This window comes from Bicyclus anynana, chromosome 14 (genome assembly GCF_947172395.1).
Source record: "Bicyclus anynana chromosome 14, ilBicAnyn1.1, whole genome shotgun sequence".
NCBI lineage: Eukaryota > Metazoa > Arthropoda > Insecta > Lepidoptera > Nymphalidae > Bicyclus > Bicyclus anynana.
The window spans coordinates 16187048-16212740 of record NC_069096.1 but is presented as its reverse complement, the minus strand read 5'-3'; the positions used below and the strand labels follow the sequence as shown (position 1 = coordinate 16212740).

The following is a 25693-nucleotide window of genomic DNA, read 5'->3' as shown; positions in this document are numbered from 1 at the left end:
CCAAAGGCTCTTGAAGAAGGTAACTATGACATGTAATAGATTATACAAACTACTTCGACAAGTTAGTAAACCAACGTCACTTCAAGGTTAATTAACAAATACGCTATTATAGACTGTGAAAAATTGCGGCTTACCTATCAATAAGTTGTTTTAATATTTTTAAATTAAAGGCATGTTTTCCACTGCAACTAAGCCAAAAGTATAGCTAGGCTAGGCTGGCATGATAATACAATGGGTTCGTCTTAAGTTTTCGTATAGACCCGACAGATAAAGGCGTACCGCCAAGGGATTAAGCATAATTTAATGCCGCATAGAAATAAGGCTATAATACACTTGTAGGTACGTACTTATCTATCTCTTCATAGTCCGAGAGACTGCATCGTCACGTCTCGGGTAAGACCGTAGTCAAGGGCCCAGTAGGTACCTATAACCTAATTATATATGAAAAATAAAGATTTTTTAATGTTAGTTATCTCACAACTTCATAATTTCTTAAACCATTTTGAAAATTCTTTTTTTATTTGAAAGAGTACCTACCTATACTTTTAGATTACATACGCATCGAATTGAGAACCTCCTCGTTTGTTTTTAAGTCGGTTATTTTTTTTTTTTTAAGTTAAAAGAAATTTGCTTAAGATCGTTGACGGTATTCCTAATGATACCTGGTGGTAAGTAAGGTAAATATGGAATACCTGCAGCTTGTAAGTGGAGATTAAGGTGGAACGCTCTTGTCTAGAAGATATCTAATAACTATGCTGTAAAGATGTATAGGTTGTAAGATTTTGATATTCCAGTATAATATTACTGTTTTAGTAGCATCCAGTAGTTAAGGCCTCGAAGTAGGTATTAAGTCGAAAAAAATCAAGCCGATTTTTTTGACAAATTAACTCGCAAGTTAGCACCTTCATGCCACTATGTTCAGAGGTCAGTCTTAATCAGATTCAGGAACACAACAGATGTGTTCAAACGTCATTATCAGAACATGAGGTTTTGTGGCCTCAGTGTTAGTGTCGTGCTCTGTTGCCAGTTAGTGTCCGCCCTTCTACCAGAAAACTCGCCAGAAGATGCCACATTGTTCTTTGAAGGTTTGGCCAGCAAATATGGGCACCCTGCTCGAAAATACGACGTGATCACTAAAGACGGCTACATACTGACTTTGCATAATTTACCTGGAAGAAGTAGAGTCCCAGTTTTGCTCATGCATGGCTTCCACGCGACTTCGGACGCTTGGTTATTGAGGGGGAACATCTCCTTGGCGATAGTCCTGGCGAACGCCGGTCACGACGTCTGGGTGGCGAACAGCAGAGGAAACAGGTACTCCAGAAGGCATCAACACCTGGACCCCGATCGCGATCCAGCCTTCTGGAACTACTCATTCCACGAGATGGGACTTTACGACCTTACGGCCACTATCGACAAAGTCCTGGAGAAAACTGGCGCAGAAAAGCTCAATGCAATAGGTCACTCTCAGGGCACCATGCTTTTCTTCGCACTGGGTTCCACCAGACCGGAGTACAATGCCAAAATAAACATTCTCATCGCTCTAGGTCCCGTATGCTTCTTGAACCACATTCCACCAACTTTTAGTGCTATAATAAAACTAATTCCCACATGGGGTAAGATTATGTACGAACAGAATATATATGAAGCTTTCAATAAACCTACCAGAGGCATTATCAGGCAATTGTGCACATTACCAGTCGTGGGATACCAGTTATGCTTCGAAGGTGTTATTTTCACGATAGTTGGCAGAGATTCTAAAGAGTACTCTCCTGAGTTTGCTGAAGTACTGTTTCCGCATTTTCCTACGAGCGGATCTGTGAAGAATATCCTCCATTTGGCACAGCTGCATAACAGAGCAACCTTCGCACAGTATGACTATGGGTTTCTGAAGAATATAGCTGTGTATGGTGCTTCTATACCACCAGAATATGACCTGAGCAAGGTGGCAATGCCCGTCGCCATAATAGTGGGTGATAATGACAAGTTGTCCACGCTAAAAGACGTCAGCACCTTGAGGAGTAAGCTGCCTAACGTCGTCGACTATGTGGTGTCACCGTACAAGCAGTTCAACCACTTGGACGATATTTGGGGAGCGCATATGGATGTGTATCTAAATCCATATATTTTTAAGATCTTAGAACAATATAGTTAATACAAAACCAAAGAACTGTTAATCGTTAAGGTCTCAAAATGGAATGGTGATCGAAAGCGCAGTGTTGGGAAAATGTCAGTGTTTAAAAGTCTACAAACGGCCTGTACCTATCTATCTATACATCCATCGGCTGATGATAATATATCAAATAGATAATTAGATTGCTGATGTGATAAGGTACACCCAAATAACGACGCTACTTTACAACCAACTTCAAAAAGAAGGTAAACCCAAGTCTCGTATACTAAGTAGCTTGTAAGTTGTACAATACGCAGTAACACACTTTACCTCAGGGACGTAGGTATCTATGGTAACAGGTGCCACCAACGACCTTTTAACATCATTGGGTGCCACGAGCAATCGGTCATAGTTTCATTTTTTTATTATTTACTAGCGGACCCGGTCAAGCTTCGCTTTGACTTATGTGTACTTCCCTATCCTTACCCTACAAAAATAGTCTGCAAACCAATTTTTTTTTAGCTTTCCTTTTTTTTTAATTTTTACCTTGAAAATTGCGGAATACTCCATACAAACTTCCACTGAGCTGAGAGCGGGCTGAGATTTTTTAAGAAAATATTATCTTAAAAGAAGAAAATGTTCAGTAATACCTATTCCATGACCCGACCCAGAATTCGAACATAGGACCTCGTGATCCGGATCGATATAGACTAACCACTGGACCAACGAGGCAGTAATAGCTTGCAACTTCTATGAACGTGTATAAAGTAAGTACTAGCAGAACCTCGCGGTTTCACCCGCGTAGGTAATTCCCATTCAGGTAATGATACGGGAATTAAATATACCTACCCCATGTTACTCCCTGATAATGTGGCTGTATAGTGGTGAAATTTTTTTTTAAATCCGTTAGTAGTTTTTGTATTTATTCGCAACCGAAAATACAAATCTTTCCTATATAACGTAACTAATCCTTAAGTTGATTAAAAGGTAAGCGTAAAAACAATATTATATTTGTATTATAATATTGTTTTTACGCTTACCAATAAAAGTAAACAAATAAATTTATTTTTCTGATTGAGCAAGACCTTCCGTAGCACTATACAGTAATAACTTATGCATGACCATATAATACTATTATGGTCATAACTTATCAATGACCATAGATATATTATAATACGAAACCTTATTTAAAATAGCTTCTGACTTCAAGATTGATGTTTAGCTTGATTGTTATTTATTAATAATGTTAGCGAAGTTAAATTAATAAATGATTTTGTGAACCCTTTTTATTTCACTCTGTGGTATCATCATTATGAAGCTATTCATCAAGTATTGCGCGGTCGTACCATCGGACATCGTACCAGAAACACTTGGCGAATCACTTGAATGGTAAGTCATTGCCTGTAGGGTGGTAACTAGCCACGGCCGAAGATTATTATTTATCAGACCTGAGCAAATTTACAAAATATAAAATCTCATAAATTACCCTTTATGTTGGGAATCTAATCCAGCTATATTGAGAAACACAGCACTATCAACTACACTAAAGGTCGTATAGATAACTCGAACAGTTAAATAATATCGGATTAATGATAATGACCAGCCGACCAAATCAATAATTTTGACGTAGTTTGCCAACGAATATAGGCAATCAACATCACATTAATATTCTATATAACCCATTGTTAACAATTTTTTTTTAACAATATAGATTTTATAGAATACCTTAGTGGTTACATTCGAAAAATTGCTTTTCGTATAACCACTAAGTAGTAGCAGGACAGTCAGCTCAACTTGTTCTCCAAGACACCACTCCATACCCCCAGTTCTTGGAAGAAGAACCCAACATTAGGTAATAGTTTATGTTCAACCCAAAACTCGAAACCAGAATCGAAATTTCATGACAGGTAACTACTCTCTAAGCACTTGATGAAACACAGTTATTTTCAGATCACAGACAGACACTTCAATTTTATTTATATGTAGGTAAGTATTGTTTTTCCAAGTTAAATATAATTTTAAAAAGTCAAGGGCATGACTTTCTACAAACCCCGCCCCCCAGTCAAAAGCCTCCTGCATGTTGTCGACGACATAAGTCGTGCGCACTTCGAGGACGTATCTTATTTCCTTACTCGATGTAAAATTCAATGTCAGCCGCCAATGATGTAGTGATATAAAGATGCAACACGCTTTAATAAGTTCCTATTAAATAACTGAACCGTAAATTCGAAGCTTAATTGATTGAGATAGCACTCGTCCTTTCGCGTGTGTTTCCCTTCTCTTTCTACGTGTCTATATGCCTCTCTTTCGCACATCCCCCTCACTTCACCTACCAGGCAGCTGGTCGAACAATGGTTCGAACATCTAGCTCATTGGCGTTCTTATTTTCGCTGTGTACGGTTCGTTCACGAACCATTAAATTTCCCTATTTATAAATTTAAATTCTAAATTTAAATTTTAATATAATTGTGTTCTCCTGAAGAAGCAGTGACCAACAGTATTTCACGTAAGTGTTTATTTTTTATAAACTTCTATATGTTCTCTAACAGTTTTACTGTTCGTTTATATTTATATGCCTATTTAAATTAAATTTATATAAATCGAGAGTGCGAGCAATCACTAATGATTTCTCCTTTGTACGTCTTTTGTATAATAATTCTACCCTGCAATAGAAATTATGTCAAACGATGGCATACGCATTTCTGCAAATTGCGGTCGCTATCGTAAAATGCAGGTTATTATTATATTATTATTTTGCAAATCAAAAATAATGCGAGCAATCTATTTGTTTTATCTTAATCGGTCCGAGAGAGGCGACTGCAGACCAATCTCTTCGCAGATCGGATAGTAGCTCATTAAAGCAGCTTGAGTACCTCCTCGAGGTCTAGTGGGTCGAATAAATCGACGTGCCGCTAACCAAAACGTTAGCGCCGTCATAGGAAATCAAAGCGATCTCGACGATCAGATAATAGGTTTGATAAACTATAAAATATTTTTTGTAGCTACCCTCAAATATAAATATTTTATATAAAAAAAAAAAAAAAATATATTCTAAACGCCAAGTTTAAATAATACGTTTCTGTAAATGCAGTTTTCGAACATTTTTTGTGACAGGTAATGGAAAACAAGTCTGTGCCATCCGAAAGGGTAACTTACTTGCTTAAGTAATAATAGGTACACGAATTGACGTGTTTTCGGGACGATTTTTGTAATGAATGTTGTATTGATTTACATAATGTAAGTCATGAATTATTTTATCATTATAACTGCGAGTAGTATTGCAAAAGATCCCTGCATTTGTTTTTCTATAGAAACCAAACTTAAAGGTCTATCAGTTCCAAGCTTTAAATGATAAACAATTATTATTTCTTTTTATAATCAAAAAAAAAAAAAAAAAGAAATTAATAAAAGTTTGTAGTTGTATTTATTATTTTTAAATAGTATTGTACCTACGTATAGTATCATCCGATCTTTTGCAACTATAATGCGGTCATAGAACTGAGATAATTCAAATGAGACGTAATGCTATAACGAAATTCACACGAGACCCACTTATAAAAACGTCTTTACGGTAGATGCTGAAATCTTTTTAAAGCTGATTCTTTTACCGTAGCTTTTATGAAAGTTGGTGGTGTTAAGAAAGTTCTTAACACTCGTCAACTGTCAGATCAGTTCCTAAAGCTGGATGTAGCAAAACTTAACTAATAATCGCCCTCCGCAGGGGGCAGTCACTTACAATTGCCCTTTACAGGGCATTTCATTGCTGGCATGCGCAAACTAAGCATCCAACACAGAATATTCCTCCGCAGGGGAGTAATTATTATCAATATCCTCAGGGATATGTGTACAATGTATTTAAATCGTCATCCCTTCATAGGGTACTTGCTGAAATACGTAAGCTACACATCCAGCACAGAATGCTCCACCACAGGAAAGTCATTGTTATCAATATCCTCAGGGATATGTTTAGAATGTATGTTTTGTAACGAACATCCCTTCACTGGGTACTTGCTGGAATACGCAAGCTACACATCAAGCACAGGATGCTCCTCCGCAGGGGAGTCATTATTATCAATATCCTCAGGGATATGTTTACAATGTGTAGTAACCGACAATGCCTTCACAGGTGACTTGCTGGAATACGCAATTTACACATCCAGCACAGAATGCTCCCACGCAGGGAAGTCGTTATTATCAATATCCTCAGGGATATGTTCCCAATGTGTAGTAATGGACAATCCCTTCACAGGTTACTTGCTCAAATACGCAAGCGACACATCTAGCACAGGTTGCTCTTCCGCAGGGGAGGCATTATTATCAATATCCTCAGGGATATATTTACAATGTTTTGTAGTCGACAATACCTGCACAGGGTACTTGCTGGCATACGCAATCTACATATCCTACACAAAATGCTCCTTCGCAGGGGAGTCATTATTATCAATATACTCAGGGATACGTTTTCTAATGTTTTCTAATCGAGCTTTTCCTGCAAACGGTACTGCTGGTATACACATCCAGCACAGAAGGCTCCTCCGCAGAGGCATCGTCATTATCAATATCCTCAGGGATATGTTTACAATACTTTTCGATCTACAGTAACTGTACGACAAAGCCGATTAGTCAGACATCAGAGCGCATCCGTCGGTGCCTCTAGATGTGACAATACTAAAGCGAGCGGCAAGCTCAATAGGCCTCCTCTTGTTGTACTAAGTGCCTTAACACCCCAATTTCCCACAGTGTTCTCAAGCTTGCGGGTCCATCAGCAAGGTTTTTTGATAACAATGTTCATTGTGCCAGAAAGCGATGGTTCCTACCGTCCAATTTTCAATTTGAAAGGCCTAAACACGTTTGTTCACATAGATCAGTTCAAACTTATAATAACTTATAATCGGATACCAGATTTTCTGAAAGTATGAGATCGGCTATGCAAAATAGACCTTTTCCCAAGCTTACTTCCAATTGGCGATCCGCAAGTCCCTAACGTGGTTTTCTCCGTCTAATTTAAAATGGAGATATTTGACCAATGGGGTCGCTCAGACCTTGCCGGAAGTCATTCGCATCGTTGTATATCTAGATGATTGTCTGCTGGCATCATCATCATCAAGTTTTCAATATATCCGAAAATCCGAGCACGTGCTGGAAGGAGAGACCCTTGGCTTAATAAAAAATATGACTTCCATCAGAGAAGTATCAGTTTTTTTGACCTAGGTGTCAAGCATTTTAAAGGACAACAGAACTACTTTATAAAGCATCCGAAGTCTGATCGGTCTCCGGTCTAAATTTTGCCAGCTTTGCAGTCCCAAGGGACAGACTGAACTAAAAGTGCATGTCATACCAGCACATACAATACTACAAGATTAATCGATTGGCATCACACCACCAAGTCATTTCCTGACTACAGACACATCGGATCTAGCTCGGGCAAACAGCTAGACAGATAATTAATTTAATTATCTGTAATTTTTTTTTAGGTAATTTTTTAGTTAATTTGCAATCAAAAATAAATGCTGGCAATATTAAAAGTCCTAAAAAACTATTATCAGCTCTAGCGATGCAGTACCGTCCTACTACAGTGCGGTAACAAATCGGCAGTTGCTTACCTGCGTAACGACGATCGCAGTATCACGTATCAGTCTTTATTTTCAAGCTAGTTAAATATTGACTGTGAAATGACACCTGTTGCCTCATTGTACATAAATCATATACAAGATATTCGGGGTACCCTGTGAACGATCTTTTCGCATTGTAGACAGACAGCACATATTGTTGCCAACTATATCATATTGTTATCAACAATATATCGATAAACTTGAAAGAAAAACAGGTGATTTGTCATGACGCATTTTCTATTTGCTGGTAGTACTCATTAGCGTAGATATTTCCACCACATTGTCTGGTACTAAGAGTCCTAAGTACACCTCAATAGAGCTTCTGGCATATTTCTTTTGGTGTTTCCTCGATGGGACCAAGTTTTTCTGGAAGGGGAACCTGAAAGCTTGAGCAATAAAGGCTCAGTTTACTATCCGAAATATCACTCTCTGACTCATTGGTGAACATGGCAACGGGCCTTCCACTTCCCAATAACAGAACTACTTAATAACAGATTTCTAAGGGTCAGAACATACCGTTAGAAGTCCGGAAATGTGTGTGTGGCAAAACGGGTGGGATTTAAACCCCCTGAACAAGAATTTTGATCAAAATGATTTACTCAAATCATCTTGGCGACATTTAACCCACAACAACTTATAAGGTTGCATAATCACCATGGATAGAATGGGCGGATATACCTACATAGAACAAACCCAAGAAATGGTTTTATTTTATGTACCTATAGCTTCAATAAAGGCAAGTTATATGTATACTTATTGACAAACTATCGTAGAATACTATAGTTCTACACACATCTGTAGTAGCCACATTCTGTAATGCAGATTCAACTGACCTTTTAAGTTCACATACCTACTTTAGTGAACATGTTTTTAAATCAATTTAATTGCTCTCAAACAACCGGTAGCAAGTAAACCACCTAACTGAAACATGGACGATCTTGTATCTTATTTAGCAAATAGTAAAATGGATTTAAACAACACTTTCGTAACATCCAGACATACTGTCGCAATATTCTCTTTTATCCTTTGTATGACAGAAGAATACACGATTTAACTCTTCTTTTTTCATTTTCGATTTCAGATCACTTGATAAATTCTAACGACTTCATAATTCTGTGATCTAAAACTGATTCTACATTTCGCTGTGATACATAGAAATCAGTTAGCTATATGTAATAAAGTATTTATTAGTATTAGAGGTTAAGCCAGCCTGCTTCGCGGTCAGTAATTGCTGGTTGGCTATTTCTATTTTAGCGACTCTTGGTGGTTGTTAATATTGCTGGTAGCTTTCGGCCGCAGGTGATTCCAAATTTGGTCTCTAGATCTTCCAATTGGCTGATGCAATTGAAAGCTGAAAATACTTTCATAGATTTTTATAAGCGACAGTCTAGGCCAACTGTTTCCAAGTCTGATACTGTTGTTAATTTATTTAATCCTATAACTTGATTATTAATGATTATAAATTAAATTTTAGTATATTTAAAGTTGAAAGCTCCCAAAGTGGTCTTATGTTTGGGTAAGGCGTATCTTATAATATGTAATTATTACTATAATTACTATTTGTTCCACCCTCTGATTTAATGTATATCAAATCAGAAGAAGTATTTAATTGTTGTTTAATTATTCTACTAATAAAAGATTATTATTTTCGCACATTAAATATAATAAATTGTATTTATAAAACATGTGCTGCCCCAATGTTACCTACACTTTTAAATTACATGATTTTTGAGATTCAAATTATTATTTTTATAAATACAATTAATTCTGTCTTTCTCACATTGACGTTCTTCACCACCAGGCGATAACAAACACGTCTCAATCAATTAAGCTTCGAATTTACGGTTCAGTTATTTAATAGCAGCGTTTTTCCTGAAATAAAACGCATATTAAATTACTAACCTAAATTCGAAGCTTAAGATAATTTCTGCCTGTTGATTTTCAACGCAATGAGCTAGATGTTCGAACCATTGTTCGACCAGCTGCCTGGTAGGTGAAGTGAGGGGGATGTGCGAAAGAGAGGCATATAGACACGTAGAAAGAGAAGGGAAACACACGCGAAAGGACGAGTGCTATCTCAATCAATTAAGCTTCGAATTTAGGTTAGTAATTTAATATGCGTTTTATTTCAGGAAAAACGCTGCTATTGCGCTACGTTTATGTTGGTTAATATGCAAACCTAGTTAGTGGTTATATAAACAAAAGGTGCTCATGAGATGGGCGCCTACGACTACTACCTGAGCCGACCTGTCCCTCCACGCGCCCGCCCTGTCCTCGCGAGACCAGGCCTTCGCACTCAGAAGAGCTTTCAGCCACTGGAAACGTGTGCATTTTCCAAGAATAACTTATGAACTGCCTCATTACCGTCATTCAAGTGGTTCGCTGGATTTGATTCAATGTTGTTAGAAGAAAAAAGAGGTAGTTGTACGCGTTTAAAACTATGCTAATTAGCAAACCTAAACTCAGTCGCCGCACTGTCATGGCGCCGTTGTCTACGCTAGTAGTTGTAAACATCGAATGTTTATGTAACTTATCTACCTCTTTTTAACAGACTTCCAAAAAGAAGGAGGTTCTACGTTCGGCTGTATGTATGTTTTTTTTCATGTATTTTCTTCTAATATCATTGATTTGAGTCCTGTTTCTGCGATATAATGCTTAAAATCGAATCAAAACAAACTATTTTTATTCGATAACAAGTCTCAAAATAAGTTTTCGACAACATGACGGGGAAGGTAGTTTAATAAATAAAACTACCAGAATTGTAAGGTTTTTTCAGATAGTATGACAGTCGCCTGTATGACGTTCATAATACGTACTATATATCATCGTGAATCGCGGCGAACTTTCAAGAGTAAAACGAACTGCCATCCGCACCATTCTACATGAAACGATCTGTAATGCATTTAAGATCGAGTCGTGGTCAAAATCGAAACTTAAACCTCTACCACCGTAGATATAATAAGCCTCTACATTATAAATTGAACTCTCGAGGCTCATTAAATTCTTCTACCTGTCTACCTTTGTTACTATATCATCGTCATTTATATTTTATACAAACGTAATATGGCACGCAGAATGCGTAATAGTACAAGTAAGTAGGTATAGGGAAAAATATTCTATAAGAAAGAAATACCTGTTTTATTTTTTATTTACCCGGCAGATCTCTTTGTAAACTAACGAGCATAAATTTTAGTTACATGTAAAATATAATTCGCGATTTGCTCATACAATGAAACAGGAACTAATGCCAATAAAAAATGTTAAGTTATTCTAAACTAAAAGGTCAATCTGTCAACTTAAAAGTATCTTTGTTAATTCAGTGATATCTACGAGTCGATTTGAATCACTTAGGTGTGTTAAATTGTATAATACATTTTCATACTGTGATGGTGTCTTTTGAGAATCCTCCGCGATTGAGAAGCTTACAACAAACGCCGTGAAAAAAGTGTTTTAATACAATGCTATTATATTTCAGTTTAGTATTCTTAACATTTACTTCAAAAGTGCTGTCATTCAATTCGTACAAGTCACTTCCAGAAGACGCGAAATTATTTTTCACGGAACTGTCTTTCAAATATGGACACCCGGCAAAGGAATACCGAGTCGTAACTGAGGATGGGTACATTTTACAACTGTTTCGTTGGCCGGGTAAGAGTAAAATTCCAGTTTTACTCATGCATGGACTGTTCAGTACCGCCGACTCTTGGATACTTAGAGGAAACACATCTTTGCCTGTCGCTTTAGTAAATGCTGGATACGACGTCTGGATTGGCAACATTCGGGGCAACAAATATTCCAGAAGACATTCCAATCTAAATCCGAATAAAAGAAAATTCTGGAATTTTTCGTTCCACGAACTGGCTGTCTACGATTTGTCTGCCATCATCGACACGGTGCTGGACAAAACAGGAGCGAAGAAAATCAACGCAATGGGCCATTCGCAGGGCAATTCGATCTTCTACGTCCTAAGTTCCACTAGACCGGAATACAATGAAAAAGTCAATTTACTTATAGCACTGTCCCCTGTATGTTACTTCAATAATGCCCAACCGCCCGTGAATAACGTTTTAGAGTTTATACCAATATTTGGTAGAATAACAAAAGGCTTTGTGGCCGAGATTTTCGGACCTGGTCTAATAAGGGTTCTGCTAGAAAATATCTGCCCTATACCAGATTTAGGGTACTTTATATGCGCTGAAAACATTCTCTTTCCTTTAGCTGGATTCAACAAAGCCGAATTAGGACCGGACTTCGTGCCAGTGTTGACTACGCACTTCCCGTCGAGCAGTTCCTTGAAGAACTTGCTACATCTAGCACAAGTTTATGACAGAAAAATATTCGCTGCATACGATTACGGTCCGAGAAATGTGTTAGTTTATAACTCCACTGAACCTCCGGAATATGATTTGAATAAAGTAACAATGCCCGTGGTTCTGATAGCGGCCAAAAATGATCGACTGTCCACATTGAAGGATGTAGAACTTTTGAGAAGAAAGCTGCCTAACGTAGTGGGCGAATTAGTAATGGAACCAGACAAGTTCAACCACATAGACTACTTATGGGGTGAGCATACAAATGTTTACCTGCACCCTTTCATTTTGAGTGTGTTAGAAAAATATTCTTGAAAATTAGAACTGTCATATTTTAAGTTAAATAACACCGGTAGGTACATATTCATTTGTTGTAATGAATTATAATTAAACATGATTGTGTCAAAATCATAAAACGGCCGGCACGTCTCTAACGTTGTCTACATAGTACGTACATTGAAAAGTTCAATGCAACGTAACTAAAACGCAGGGTAGGGACTAAAAGATGTAAGATTTTAATGGACTAAAAGTGATTGCTTCAGTAGGTATAGGTATAATAAATGTGTTGTTTATAAATTCTTGTTATATTATTATCTCTGTCACCTAAAATTAAAGATGAACTGCTAATTCAATTAAATACTTATCAATAAACAGTTTTTCTTTATTCAACGTAAAGTTATCCCTTGACTGCAATCTCACCTGGTGTTGAGTGACGATGTAGTCTAAGATGGAAGCAGACTAACTTGGAAGAGTTTATTCCACTCATACCTTTGATGGTTTCTACTCTATGCGGCTTCGTACCGGAACGCTAAGCCGTTTGGCGGTTCGTATTTGCCAGTAGGGAACTACTCACGCCAACGCCTATTACCAAACCAGACCTGAGCCAATTTAGAAATAACAAAATCCGATAATGATACAATACTTACCGAGACACCCGGACCTCTGTTGCGATCCACACATTTGCACTACTAACTGCGCCTACATATTTAATTACACAAAACAAAAATAATTATAACAGTTGTTAATTTTTATTAAATGCATAATATATTTTTGTTGAAATCGTGCATTTTATAATATAGATACTTACCCATGACTTGATTATGCAATTGTTAATCAAACTGAAATTAAACCAGTCTAAAACTAACTATATCACACTAATATTATAAATGCGACAGTTTGTGTATGTTTGTTCTCCCTTTGCGCTACGGCTACTGAAGCGATTTGGCTGAAATTTGGAATGTAAATAGATTTTACTTTGGATTAAAACATACACTTTTTCATCGCGGAAAAATCCATGGTTTGGATTCCAGGTTATGTAAAAACTGAATTCCATGCGGACGAAGTCGCGGGCGTCCGCTAGTTATTTAATAAATGACACTAAGTTAGACATTGGAACGCTTCATTCATCAATTCTGGGCGATGTATGAAAAATGGCCTCCTTTACAAAATGTGTGGTGCATGAATTAGTAGGAGCATGTCTGACAAATTTTCGGCTTTTATAAAGTCACGGAAATTAGGCTTTTACAAGAAGTCAAGGCCGTCGGCGACACTTTTACTTTGTATAGTTGACCATTTCTGTTGCCTTCTATAGCTCAACCCGAACCCCATAAAGCTAGTTACAATTCAAAAACGTTCACCTTTGATAAAAGAAATCGAACCACTATTAATGGAATAAGGCAAAATATGAAACACATTTTTGAAGCACAAAATATATTATTTACCCTAAATATAATACACAATTTCGAACAATAATAGTCAATTTTAGATTTAAATAATATCCAAAAGCTAAAATTATAATGTATATTTAAAATACAAATAATGCAATAGAAATAAGTACATTTTACATATAAAACTATAAAAAATTTGACCTTGGACAGATTGCCATTCGAATTTGTAAAATATAGTTTGGTACTATAAATTAATCAACCTGGCAACCCTACCATGGACTATCATACTACAGCAGACATTACTTTTTTTAAAGTATATGTTTTTAAGATTACTTTTCAATTTAAGTACTTGACTACGTTTCCACTTCATTGGTCGTTTGTCACATGATTAAAAGCTATTTCAAAGCTGTGTATATTTTTAGTTAGCGAGACTTTGTCACTAACTAAGGAAGCTCAAGAGTCACACAGCGGGCGATGGAACGAGCTATGCTCGGAATATCTCTGCGTGATCGAATCAGAAATGAGGAGATCCGCAGAAGAACCAAAGTCACCGACATAGCTCAACGAGTTGCGAAGCTGAAGTGGCAATGGGCGGGGCACATAGTTCGAAGAGCCGATGGGCGTTGGGGTTGGGTTCACAAAGTGCTGGAATGGCGACCCCGCACTAGAAAGCGCAGTGTTGGTCGACCCCCCACCAGGTGGACTGACGACATCAAGCGAATCGCAGGGATTCGCTGGATGCAGGTGGCTCAGGATCGTGATGTTTGGAAGTCGGCTATATCGGCTAATATGACGATGATGGATGATGATGATAATTTATTATTATCAAAAGCCTAGACTAGGCAAAGGTGTACACTTCTGATGCCCGCAAATGCGAAATACAAATTGGCAGTAGTTAATATATTATAAAGGATAAACTTGACTGAGTTTGTTGTGGGCACTTCTCGGACCAAGGCGCGTTTGGAACCGTCGTAAGTTTAATTTTAAGTTTTCGAATAATTATTATCACCATTATCTTAAGTTTAATATTATTACCTGACGTTTCGAAAGAGCTTGTAAACTAAGCCTATTTGAAATAAATGAATTTTGACTTTGACTTTATAGTATAACTTCCCAGAACGAGCTCTGTTATACAGAACTGTTACACTCAAGTACGGTACGATGCAAACTTTATGACGTTTCGGGACATCGTGCGCGAAGTCGCAATACAAGATTTTTAGGCATCAGAGGTAACGCAGGGGCGCGACGGTGCACCACCCCTCGCTCGAACCCCACCCTCCCACAGTCGCCTCACGCGTCTAGATTTTAGAGAACTTTATGTAGGACATGCGTGTAGCGATAACCGCAGCTTATTTCCAAGATGTCATAAAGTTTGCATCTGACTATAAAATAAAACTTTCAAACATAAATATAAATAGCATACAAAATATGTCACAGCCTACACAATATATAATTATCGGCAAACGGTCGTTATTCTAGTTCAGCTTGTCTTCCGACATAATTATCATACAAAGGTATAATTATAATTATTTATGTATAATTATTTATGTACACATAAATAGGTTTAATATTTATAGTAATCATATTTTAGCCCGTAGCTTCACATTCTGTCAATCAGTTTTGGTTAAAAGTTTGTAACAATAAACGTAAAAAATTATGTCTTTATGTCAAGGTGATCAAAATCAATGTAGTTATGGAACTTACACAATAGATTATAAAATCCTTAAATCACAAAAATTATCTACTTACACACAATAATAAATCTACTCAAAATACTTTGGTTTCATTATCGACTCCCAACTAGCATGAACAGTTAAAACTTTCAATTCTGTTACCGTTGAATAATTTAAAATTGCGTATTTGCATAACGATTATTTATTTTAATCATTAATTTCACTATAATAAGGTAATGTCCTTGGGAAACGCGACAATAACAACAAGAAATACTCACATATTCCATACTAGTCAACTCTTGATGCTGGTTGGTTCTTATTAATACTTTGACAATACAATTAGGAACGAACGGAGATTCTATGTTAAATTATGATGAACTGTTTAAAATGATCTGTATTCGATTTTATATTATAGTTATATAAATTAATAGTAATAGGAAACTTTTCCCTGAAAATAAATAAATTATTAGTAACTTGTTTACACACATTTGTCTTATTATCAAGATTCCTGTTTATTATTATCCTGTTTATTAGAAAAATCACGCCAGACCAAAATAGTTATTAGAAAAAGCTGGATTTTACTATGTTGGAGATATGAAACTCTTACGTTACGTAAATGAACGAAACGTTTTCAGAATGGCGACGCATTTAAAAAACAATGCGTCCTTTTCTGATAGCCTCCTGATATTTAAAATTTAGAATTTTAATATATACATAAATAAAAATTCTCATTATATTTATATGAGTATGATTTTGTAACGAGCCCATTTTATCATCATCATATTTACTAGTAAATTTTATAGCAGTAAGTATTCGTGCATGAGAGTGACAAAAATAGAATACCTTATAACTTTCGATCAAATCAACTAAGGGTCTATATTTCCCATCAAGGCACGAATTCCTCAAATACTGGACACAAAAGACACGACAGTACTACTGGGACTGACCACATCCCTGTCCACTTCGAGGGTCCCCTCATCATCGGACTTCGCCCCCTGGGCCTGCTGTCAGCCGAGGGTGTGCTGCAGGTTGTGCTGCAGCAATGCTGTCTGGCTGTTGTTGTGGAGCTCAGCCAGCTGAACCGAGTCCAGGGTCCGGCGCCGCTCGGCGCTGTGCCACGCGCCGTAGGTAATGTAGATCAGGAGACCTGAAACAATGAAGCAATCTTTAATGACCAAAGCTTTACGTTCGTTATCTGCTGATCTCGAGTCTCCTCTCAGAATGAGAGGAGTTAGGCCAATAGTCCACCATGCTGCAGACTTCACAGACGTAGAAATCCTCCTTCTATTTCTATCGCCAAGCATTTCTAGGTTCCCGTCTGAAGGGTAGAGTCTGCAGGGCTGCCGGCATAGGTATATACAGGCACACTGAACACCTCTAACTGACACCTCACAAGGCACTTATTCCCGTAGGTCTAAGAGATACGAGAACATTTTGTCTGTACATACTTCTCTCTTTCGTCCCATCGCAATGAAATGAATAGCATATACACCGCTGTTACTATGATGGGAAGTAAGAGAGAACAATATGTAGACTATCTGATGCCGTCTGTCACGCCATAGAAGTGTTGTGACTATGTGATAGAGTATGGCTTTCGACATAAAATTGGTTACTTTAGGTTCTGTCGAATATAATACAAGATACTACTAAAAATAAACCTTTGGGACGGATCATCAATTAATAATAATTATGTATGGATGTCTCTTGAAAGCTCCTCCTCCTACTCCTAGGGTCAAATTCCTCATTTGTGAGGGTCGTTAAAGCCTAAATTTAATTTAATTTTAAAGCCTAATTAGAAATTTGCGAATAAATGAATTAGTAAATTTACGACGAGGCCTTGTTTTATTCAAATGGAACTTATTAAAATTATTCATTATTTTAAAATATTTAAATTTTTGGAAGTCGTTTAGTTAATTTATGTAAATTGTCTCAGATTTTTAGAGAATTTTCCAGTTTGTTTATGCATTCTACCAATATAAAATAACAAATTTATTTAACAATGCAAAATATTTTATAGGGTAGGGATAGGGAAGAAGTATTTGCAAGTTAAAAAGTTGTAGATATTATAACTCTTTTGTGTTTCGTGAATACATGGATGCACTAGCCACACGCCGTGACATATATCAATTCTCTTTCTAGAGACGCTAACGGTTTAAAAATTCAAACTGTATGGGAATGACATTCGTTAGGTTATCGATAAATCACGAGACCAACTTATTTTTAACCGACTTCTAAAAAGGAGGTTCTTACTTCTACGTTCTGCTGAATGTATGTTCAGCGATATTTCCGTCATTTGCGGACCGATTTTGAAAATTCTTTTTTTGATGGAAATTCTTCCAGGGTGGTCCCATTTTTTTCATGTCAGGATCTGATGATGGCATCCTGGAGAAATCAAGAGGCACTTTCGATAATCGTTATCATCATACGTTAGCGTCATACAATAGCGATTGTAGAAAGAGAATCTGTATGTAACGCGACTACAGCGTGTGTTCTGACGGTTGTCAGGCAGTTGTGATACACTCGTACCTATGTTTGCAGCTACATAAAAAAATATAATCTCCGTTAAACCTTTTTATATCAAGGAGACGACGTGCACAAAGTTCTACAAATATTTACACGAAAAATACAAATGTAAATAGAAAGACACAAATAAATTTTTTTAGAGTTCAAACCTATAAAATAAAAATGTTGAATGACATTGTATTCTGTGTGTCCACAATCTTTTACGCCGTAGGGAGTTCTATCCGTACTCAAGTTACAGTGTATTCCGAAAACAACTTAGAGCTCTATTGCTCCCAAAACAAATGTATATAAAAAAGATGCCCTTGTACATCCCTTTCTCCCTTTCCACTGCATCATTGCCAAATGATAATTTAAAATAAGCAGTGAACGTAGCATCTTCAAGGCAAGTGTACTCCGCATTAGGTGTTTGGAGTTATATTTAAAAAAATAGCTTGGCTCCACTGTTAAAATCCTTAAACACTGAAACTTATGCAATGAATATTTATTGTAATAGTGTGACACTGAACCCTGCGTGAGAGCCAACCTTGAGTTACTTTTATGGTTTAGTAAATACTTCAAGATACTAGTAGGTATATAATCACATCAACCTTCAAGCGAAAGATATATGTAACTAAATATTATAACTATGAGGAAGTACACGGCGCTCTGGCTAACCGTGACATTCCTTATAAGTCAGCAAGTTGGTTGCATATCTGCTGATGATTTACCTGATGATGGCGCACTGGACTCCATAGGACTCGCCACAAAATACGGACATCCGCCGACGCAGTACGACGTGGTCACTGAAGATGGATACATCCTCGCAGTTTACCGACTGCCGGGTGACGGTAGTATACCAGTTTTATTCGTTCACGGTCTCGCAGACTCCACTGACACTTTCTTGATCAGAGGCAACACTTCACCGGCAATATACCTCGCCAACAAGGGATACGACGTGTGGCTCGCCAACACCAGGGGCAACAGATACTCGCGACGTCACAAGACCCTCGACCCTGACAAGGACCCCGAGTTCTGGCAGTTCAGCTTCCACGAGAGGGGCTGCTACGACCTGCCAGCTATCATCGACACCATTTTAAACGAGACCGGCGCGAAAAACCTGACCGCCATCGGCCACTCCGAGGGAAACACAAATTTCTACGTACTCGGCTCGGAAAAAAAAGAATATAACTCGAAGATCAACGTGCTGATAGCACTCGGGCCCGTCGCGTACGTACAAAACTTGCCTGCACCGGCGTCCATATTAGTACAACTGGAACCGGTGATCAGTGATCTAGTGAATATTCTCGGCCTCAACGAACTCTTCGGCGACAACACCACACTCGGAACCATTTCTCACACGTTATGTTCCGTCCCAATTCTCGGGTACACAGTGTGCGGTTACGGTCTGCTGTTTCCTTTAGTCGGATCTGATCCCGCAGAGTTGGAGCAAGATTTCTTTCAAAAACTCGGCCCACACTACCCTGGAGGAAGTTCATATAAGAGTTTGCTGCACTTTTTGCAAGTGGGACATAGGAAAACGTTCGCCCAATACGATTACGGCAATGAGACCAATTTAAAAGTGTACAACTCTTCGGAGCCGCCGTTGTACCAACTAGACCAAGTCACTATGCCGGTGGCTCTGTACACCGCCGCTAACGACGGTTTCTCAACTCTAGCCGATGTGGCGATTCTGCAGAGCCAGCTGCCGAACGTCGTGTACTACCTGCTGAGCCCCTACGCGCTGTGTAACCACGTAGACTACGTGTGGGGCCGAACCGCAAAGATCTACTTTTATCCGTTTTTAGACATCATGTTGAACCGTTACAACCCCTTGTAGATGCAACAATATCGTGTATCGCTTTCCTCTCTTGATATTGTATTGAGTTAATGCATTGTTACAAATTTACAATTAAATCATATTCTTAATATTAAAAATCTTTAATGACTATTGTGTGAAGAGTGCTAACTCAACTCAATTCAGTTTATTTTAATTATTCTTTTGCAGTGTCGAGTTTCATAAAATAAAGTAATTTTTAAAAGTAAAACTTGAAAATTTCAGTCAGACAGTAAGATCGTTTGCAGCTGAAACCGTTCAACTCATGTGGTAGAATAATAAGCATCAAACTGATTCTAACGCAATAAATATTTAGCAAAATAGTACGACACTGAACCCTGCGTGAGATCCAACCTTGAGTTACTTTTATAGTTTAGTAAATACTTCAAGATACTAGTAGGTATACAGGAAGAAATTTTTTCAAGTACGGATATTTTTATATTTTGTACATAAACAAAATTTAATGAACACGTATTTTTTCTTTTTTTTTTTAACTCAACAATAACAAAGTTATCGTTAGCTAAAGTTTAAACATTTAAACAGAATTTGAGGGTCACCCTATCGCTGTACTAAGTAATAGCACAGTAATAGGCAACTACAAAATCAGCTGGTAGGTACTAGGTTAGCGAGCGCCCGCGCCGAGGGCCGTTGACCTTTCTACGTTTATTTTTGTACCTATTATTTTTTATAATAATTAAAGGTCGTCACTTTTGAGTTGAGTATCGATTTTCCCTTCATACTTTATTGGGCTTAGGACCATCAATAATGCGTAGTAATAATAAAAATTATAAACTTTCGATTGGAATAATGAAATACAAATGATGATTATTATTACGCAAACTTTTGCATTAAAGGATGATTCGACTTAAATGCGCAAGCGACGGCAGATTGTCTGTCACTGGTCGCCCATCGGCAATTCGGCAGGCGTCCTCAGGGATTTTTCGATCCCCTCACCCCTGCCACCCCCGTCAGCCGAAGCCGAAGCGATATGACTACTGCCGGTATTTCTTTGTCGGCGTCTTACAAAGTGCCGCCAGCAGTTGCGCAGTTTGTTTGGGAATGTGTCCATTATTTTGTTATTTCTGAGACATAAATTGAAAAAAAAAATTACATAAAATGTATCGAACTGTTTGTAGATTTATGTTCTATTAATGATACAGAACCACGAAAAAAAATGTCCGCACTAAAGTCCGAATCACCCTGTATAATCACATCAACCTTCAAGCGAAAGCTATATGTAACTAAATATTATAACTATGAGGAAGTACACGGCGCTCTGGCTAACCGTGACATTCCTTATCAGTCAGCAAGTTGGTTGCATATCTGCTGATGATTTACCTGATGATGGCGCACTGGACTCCATAGGACTCGCCACAAAATACGGACATCCGCCGACGCAGTACGACGTGGTCACTGAAGATGGATACATCCTCGCAGTTTACCGACTGCCGGGTAAAGGTAGAATACCAGTTTTACTCGTGCACGGGTTTATGGATACCTCCGATACCTTTTTGATCAGAGGCAACACTTCACTAGCAATATACCTCGCCAACAAGGGATACGACGTGTGGCTCGCCAACACCCGAGGCAACAGGTACTCGCGGCGTCACAAGACCCTCAACCCTGACAAGGACTCCGAGTTCTGGAAGTTCAGCTTTCACGAGAAGGGGTGCTACGACCTCCCGGCTGTCATCGACACGATTTTAAACGAGACCGGCGCAAATAACATCACCGCCATCGGCCACTCCGAGGGAAACACGGAGTTCTTCATACTAGGATCGGAAAGGAAAGAATACAACTCGAAGATAAACGTGTTGTTAGCACTCGCGCCGGTAGCTTTCTTGCAGAACGTTCAGGGAACTTTGGGAATCGCAATCCAATTAGAACCGGTAGTTAGTGGACTTGTCAAAACCCTAGGTATAAATGAATTTTTAGGTGATAACACCACTCTCGGCATAATTTCCCACACGGTATGTCCCATACCGATTCTCGGGTATACGGTATGCGCATACGGGCTATTGTATCCTTCAGTTGGTTCTGATCCCACAGAGTTGGAACAGGACTTTTTCGAAAACCTCGCCACACATTACCCTGCAGGAACTTCTACACAAAATCTGCTGCACTACTTGCAATTGGGATACAGAAAGCAGTTTGCGCAATACGATTACGGAAGCGACACTAATCAGAAGATTTACAATTCTTCGGATCCGCCAATTTACCAATTAGATCAAGTCACCATGCCCGTAGCGCTGTACACTGCCGCTAACGACGGTTTCTCCGCTCTAGCCGATGTGGCGATGCTGCAGAGCCAGCTGCCGAACGTCGTGTACTACCTGCTGAGCCCCTACGCGCTGTGTAACCACGTAGACTATGTGTGGGGCCGAACCGCAAACATCTACTTGTATCCATATATAGATTACATGTTAAATCTTTACAACCCTCTGTAGAAGCTGGCGTTCGATTTTACTTAAGATACAACAAGTTTTATTGATTTTAGTTTAGTTTAATATATTTATCACGACGTAAGTTGTCAGCTGTATTCCATTAAAAAACCATTTAAAGTTTAAACCTCTTTCGCTCACAATCAATAGCAATACCATACAATGAAGCCAAAGCCGTATGTGACTAAATATTATAACGATGAGGAACTATGCGGCGGTTTGGTTATCCGTGTCATTCCTTTCATTCAGCAAGTTTGTTCAAAACAATCCGTCCAATACGATTACGGCAATGAGACCAATTGTAAAAAAAAAATGTACAACTCTTCGGAGCCGCCGCTAACGACAGTTTCTCCACTAGCCGAAGTTGCGATATGACAAGCAAGCTGCCCAAAGGCGTGTAATACCTGCTGAGCCCGAAGCCCCGAAGTAAGCATAATGCTATGGGAACTTAATTAACCGATTTCATGATTTACATTTATTTTCAAAAGAAAGAGTAAATCTCATCTAAATAAATGATATATTTATTGTATTTTGTCTAGTAATTATCCGAATTTCCACTATGATTTTAATAATCTGATAAAACTACCAATAATAATTGGTTGCTCTATAATGACAGATTTTTGTGATAATGATAATAGGTAAATGTGGTGTTGCCAGACAGCGAGTTTATAGCTTAGTTCCATTTCTATTAATGCCTACTCTTTTATGTCGCAGTATATTTTTAAAATGTATATTACAAAATAATCTGTGTCGCAAATTAAATTTTGAATACCTTTTTAAGCTTCTATTTTGTGTATCTTAAGCTTTAAAATATAATATTAGGCATATTTAAATATGAGAAATCCTTTCTCCTCTAACTGACCTTGCCTTGGTTTATTAATTTAGTTTAAGATATCAGCGTTTGTTTTTAAATTTATGGGTCTTGTGTAAAATAACTGAGTTGCTCTCAGTTTCACTCGGTGTTTATTTTTAAAAATGTAAATTATCATTTTAAAAGAACGTTTTACGTTACACAAAATTATAATGCTTTTCATGACTAAACAATATAACTCGTACGTGTTTTATGAGTAAAACACGTACAGCGTTTGACGCCCGCGTTCATTAAAATAAAGAATAAGCCATTTTCTTTCTTAACCTGACGTAGTATATGACTTGGAATAATTATTATATTGCTGGCCCGACCCGTAGGCGAGAATTACAAGTAACACATTTTATAACATATTTATGGGGAAACATCCTTTGAACACACTTTCTGAAAATGAATTTGCATCTTTGCCTGTTTTCCATATGATGAAATTTTAATACACTTGTAAGTAGTTCTCCATAAGATTTCTCGGGGAGTATTACTGGCTGTATTTGGTGCATTTGCCTAAAAAAAACCACGCACTTCGCTATCTGTGCAAAAATGACAAGCGTATCAAAATGTCATAATATGGAAAACAGGCAAAGATCATTCATTTTCAGAAAGTGTGTTTCCTCGCAAATGTGTTATAAAACGTCGTATGACATACGTGCGCTTTGATAATTACAGCCTCTGCATCCTTACTATAGCTCTCGCCTTCGGCTCGAGCTGCAATATCGCCTCGGCTGTAATTTTCAACTTACCGCACTTATATCATAATGTACTATTGTGTTTCTGATACAAATAAATGGTTGACATTTATTGTCAAAATTATTAAAAATTAAAGAATTAAATGTTTTGTTTATTATATTTTATCTCATAAAGTTAATTTTATTCATAAAATATTGAACACTTTTCTGACATAAAAATTCTTTGCCGAACATTTAAAAAAGTACCGTTCGTTATTAGACGAATGATAAAGGTTTTATATTACATTCCGGCACATGTGCATTTTTCTTTACATTACGGCACATGTGCGTAATGATACACATTACGATATTGAAATTAGTGAAATAAGCGATACTTTACGAGCAAATCTGTTATAAATAATATAATTACAGAACCCATTGCGCAAAAGCACCTACCTAGCTAAACGTTTTTGAAGCTATTATTATCAATTATCAATGACGATCAACAATAGAGAAAATCATATATTATGTGACTGACTTTCAAGATTCAGTTAACGCTAGTTTGGAAGTCAGAGAAGTACCTACCTACTCAAAACACGGTCTGTAAAAATTATTGCTCTCAAAAAAATATAATTAACTACAAAGATGTGGACATCTCCAGGGCTGTGGTTAGCCGCGACGTTCATCATCAGTCAACAGATTTGTGGCATATCAACAGGAGATTTATCTGATGATAGGACGCTGAACTCCATACTACTCGCCACAAAATACGGGCATCCGCCGACGCAGTACGACGTCGTCACTGAAGATGGATACATCCTCGCGGTTTACCGACTGCCGGGTAAGGGTAGAATACCAGTTTTACTCGTCCACGGGTTTATGGATAGCTCCGATACCTTTTTGATCAGAGGCAACACTTCACTAGCAATATACCTCGCCAACAAGGGATACGACGTGTGGCTCGCCAACACCCGAGGCAACAGGTACTCGCGACGTCACAAGACCCTCAACCCTGACAAGGACCCCGCGTTCTGGCAATTCAGCTTCCACGAGATGGGATACTACGACCTCCCGGCTGTCATCGACACGATTTTAAACGAGACCGGCGCAAAGAATGTCACCGCCATCGGCCACTCCCAGGGAAACACGATTTTCTACGTACTCGGCTCGGAAAGAAAAGAGTACAACTCGAAAATAAACGTATTGCTAGCACTCGCGCCGATAGCTTTCCTGCAGAACGTTCAGGGACCTTTAGGAACCGTTATCAAATCGGAACCGGTGATCAGTGGACTTATCAAAACTGTACGTGTAAATGAACTATTAGGTGACAACACCGCACTCGGTATCGCTTTACACTCGACATGCTCCGTACCGGTGCTCGGGTACACGAAGTGCGCTTACGGGCTAATATTTCCTTTCGTGGGTTCTGATCCCACAGAGTTGGAGCCGGACTTTTTTCAAAACGTCGCCAAACGTTTCCCTGCAGGAGGTTCGGGACAAAGTCTACTACACTTCCTGCAAGTGGGGCACAGAAAGAAGTTTGCGCAATACGATTACGGAAGCGCCACGAATAAGAAGATCTACAATTCGTCGGAGCCGCCACTGTACCGTTTAGATCGAGTGACTATGCTGGTGGCTCTGTATGCCGCGGCTAATGACGGTTTCTCCACTGTAGCTGATGTGGACTTGCTGAGGCAGCTACTGGCGAAGGTCGTGTACTACCTGCTGAACCCCCTCCCGCTGTGCAATCACGCGGACTACGTGTGGGGTCGAACCGCAAACGTTTACTTGTATCCGTACTTAGATATCATATTGAACATTTACAACCGTCTGTAGATACTGATGAATTATTCCAACAAAACAATTCGTTGTCATACAAACATTTTCTTTATAGCCTTAATATTTTTATCAAGATACATCTTGGTTTATTATAATTTTGTATTTTTAATAGTTTTGAGGAATAGACAAATCACTAATGGTTTCTCTATCAAAAAAAAAACCGGCCAAGCGC

General features: G+C 38.1%; 6 protein-coding genes across 6 annotated transcripts in view; 5 read left to right on the top strand and 1 right to left on the bottom strand.

The window, feature by feature from the left end:
• The first annotated feature begins 952 nt into the window (after nucleotides 1-952).
• Nucleotides 953-2233, top strand: LOC112052005 (lipase 1-like). The gene has a single exon (XM_024090890.2). It carries the CDS (start codon nucleotides 983-985, stop codon nucleotides 2153-2155), a length of 1173 nt encoding a protein of 390 aa, XP_023946658.2. The 5' UTR covers nucleotides 953-982; the 3' UTR covers nucleotides 2156-2233.
• A 2066-nt stretch (nucleotides 2234-4299) lies between these two features.
• On the top strand, nucleotides 4300-12686 carry LOC112051984 (lipase 1-like). Its single transcript, XM_024090858.2, has 2 exons — nucleotides 4300-4619; nucleotides 9858-12686. The coding sequence occupies exon 2, from the start codon at nucleotides 11184-11186 to the stop codon at nucleotides 12348-12350; it is 1167 nt and encodes a 388-aa protein (XP_023946626.2). The 5' UTR covers nucleotides 4300-4619; nucleotides 9858-11183; the 3' UTR covers nucleotides 12351-12686.
• A 1042-nt stretch (nucleotides 12687-13728) lies between these two features.
• The window catches only part of LOC112053285 (cationic amino acid transporter 2-like), a 28436-nt gene continuing 16471 nt past the window's right edge, over nucleotides 13729-25693 (bottom strand). The window contains exon 14 of the mRNA XM_052885343.1: nucleotides 13729-16522. Coding sequence (XP_052741303.1) covers nucleotides 16383-16522 — 140 coding nt within the window. The 3' untranslated portion in view covers nucleotides 13729-16382. The remainder of the gene's footprint in view (nucleotides 16523-25693) is intronic.
• LOC112051989 (lipase 1-like) lies at nucleotides 17769-19812 on the top strand. Its single transcript, XM_024090864.2, has one exon. The coding sequence runs from the start codon at nucleotides 18524-18526 to the stop codon at nucleotides 19712-19714; it is 1191 nt and encodes a 396-aa protein (XP_023946632.2). The 5' UTR covers nucleotides 17769-18523; the 3' UTR covers nucleotides 19715-19812.
• Nucleotides 20759-22170, top strand: LOC112052006 (lipase 1-like). Its single transcript, XM_024090892.2, has one exon. It carries the CDS (start codon nucleotides 20968-20970, stop codon nucleotides 22156-22158), a length of 1191 nt encoding a protein of 396 aa, XP_023946660.2. The 5' UTR covers nucleotides 20759-20967; the 3' UTR covers nucleotides 22159-22170.
• On the top strand, nucleotides 24314-25552 carry LOC112052007 (lipase 1-like). The gene has a single exon (XM_024090893.2). The coding sequence runs from the start codon at nucleotides 24328-24330 to the stop codon at nucleotides 25516-25518; it is 1191 nt and encodes a 396-aa protein (XP_023946661.2). The 5' UTR covers nucleotides 24314-24327; the 3' UTR covers nucleotides 25519-25552.

Excerpts from the sequence above, each read along its gene's own strand:
- LOC112052007 (XM_024090893.2), top strand. The coding sequence starts at position 24,328 with ATGTGGACATCTCCAGGGCTGTGGTTAGCCGCGACGTTCATCATCAGT.
- LOC112051984 (XM_024090858.2), top strand. The coding sequence starts at position 11,184 with ATGCTATTATATTTCAGTTTAGTATTCTTAACATTTACTTCAAAAGTG.
- LOC112051989 (XM_024090864.2), top strand. The coding sequence starts at position 18,524 with ATGAGGAAGTACACGGCGCTCTGGCTAACCGTGACATTCCTTATAAGT.
- LOC112052006 (XM_024090892.2), top strand. The coding sequence starts at position 20,968 with ATGAGGAAGTACACGGCGCTCTGGCTAACCGTGACATTCCTTATCAGT.
- LOC112052005 (XM_024090890.2), top strand. The coding sequence starts at position 983 with ATGAGGTTTTGTGGCCTCAGTGTTAGTGTCGTGCTCTGTTGCCAGTTA.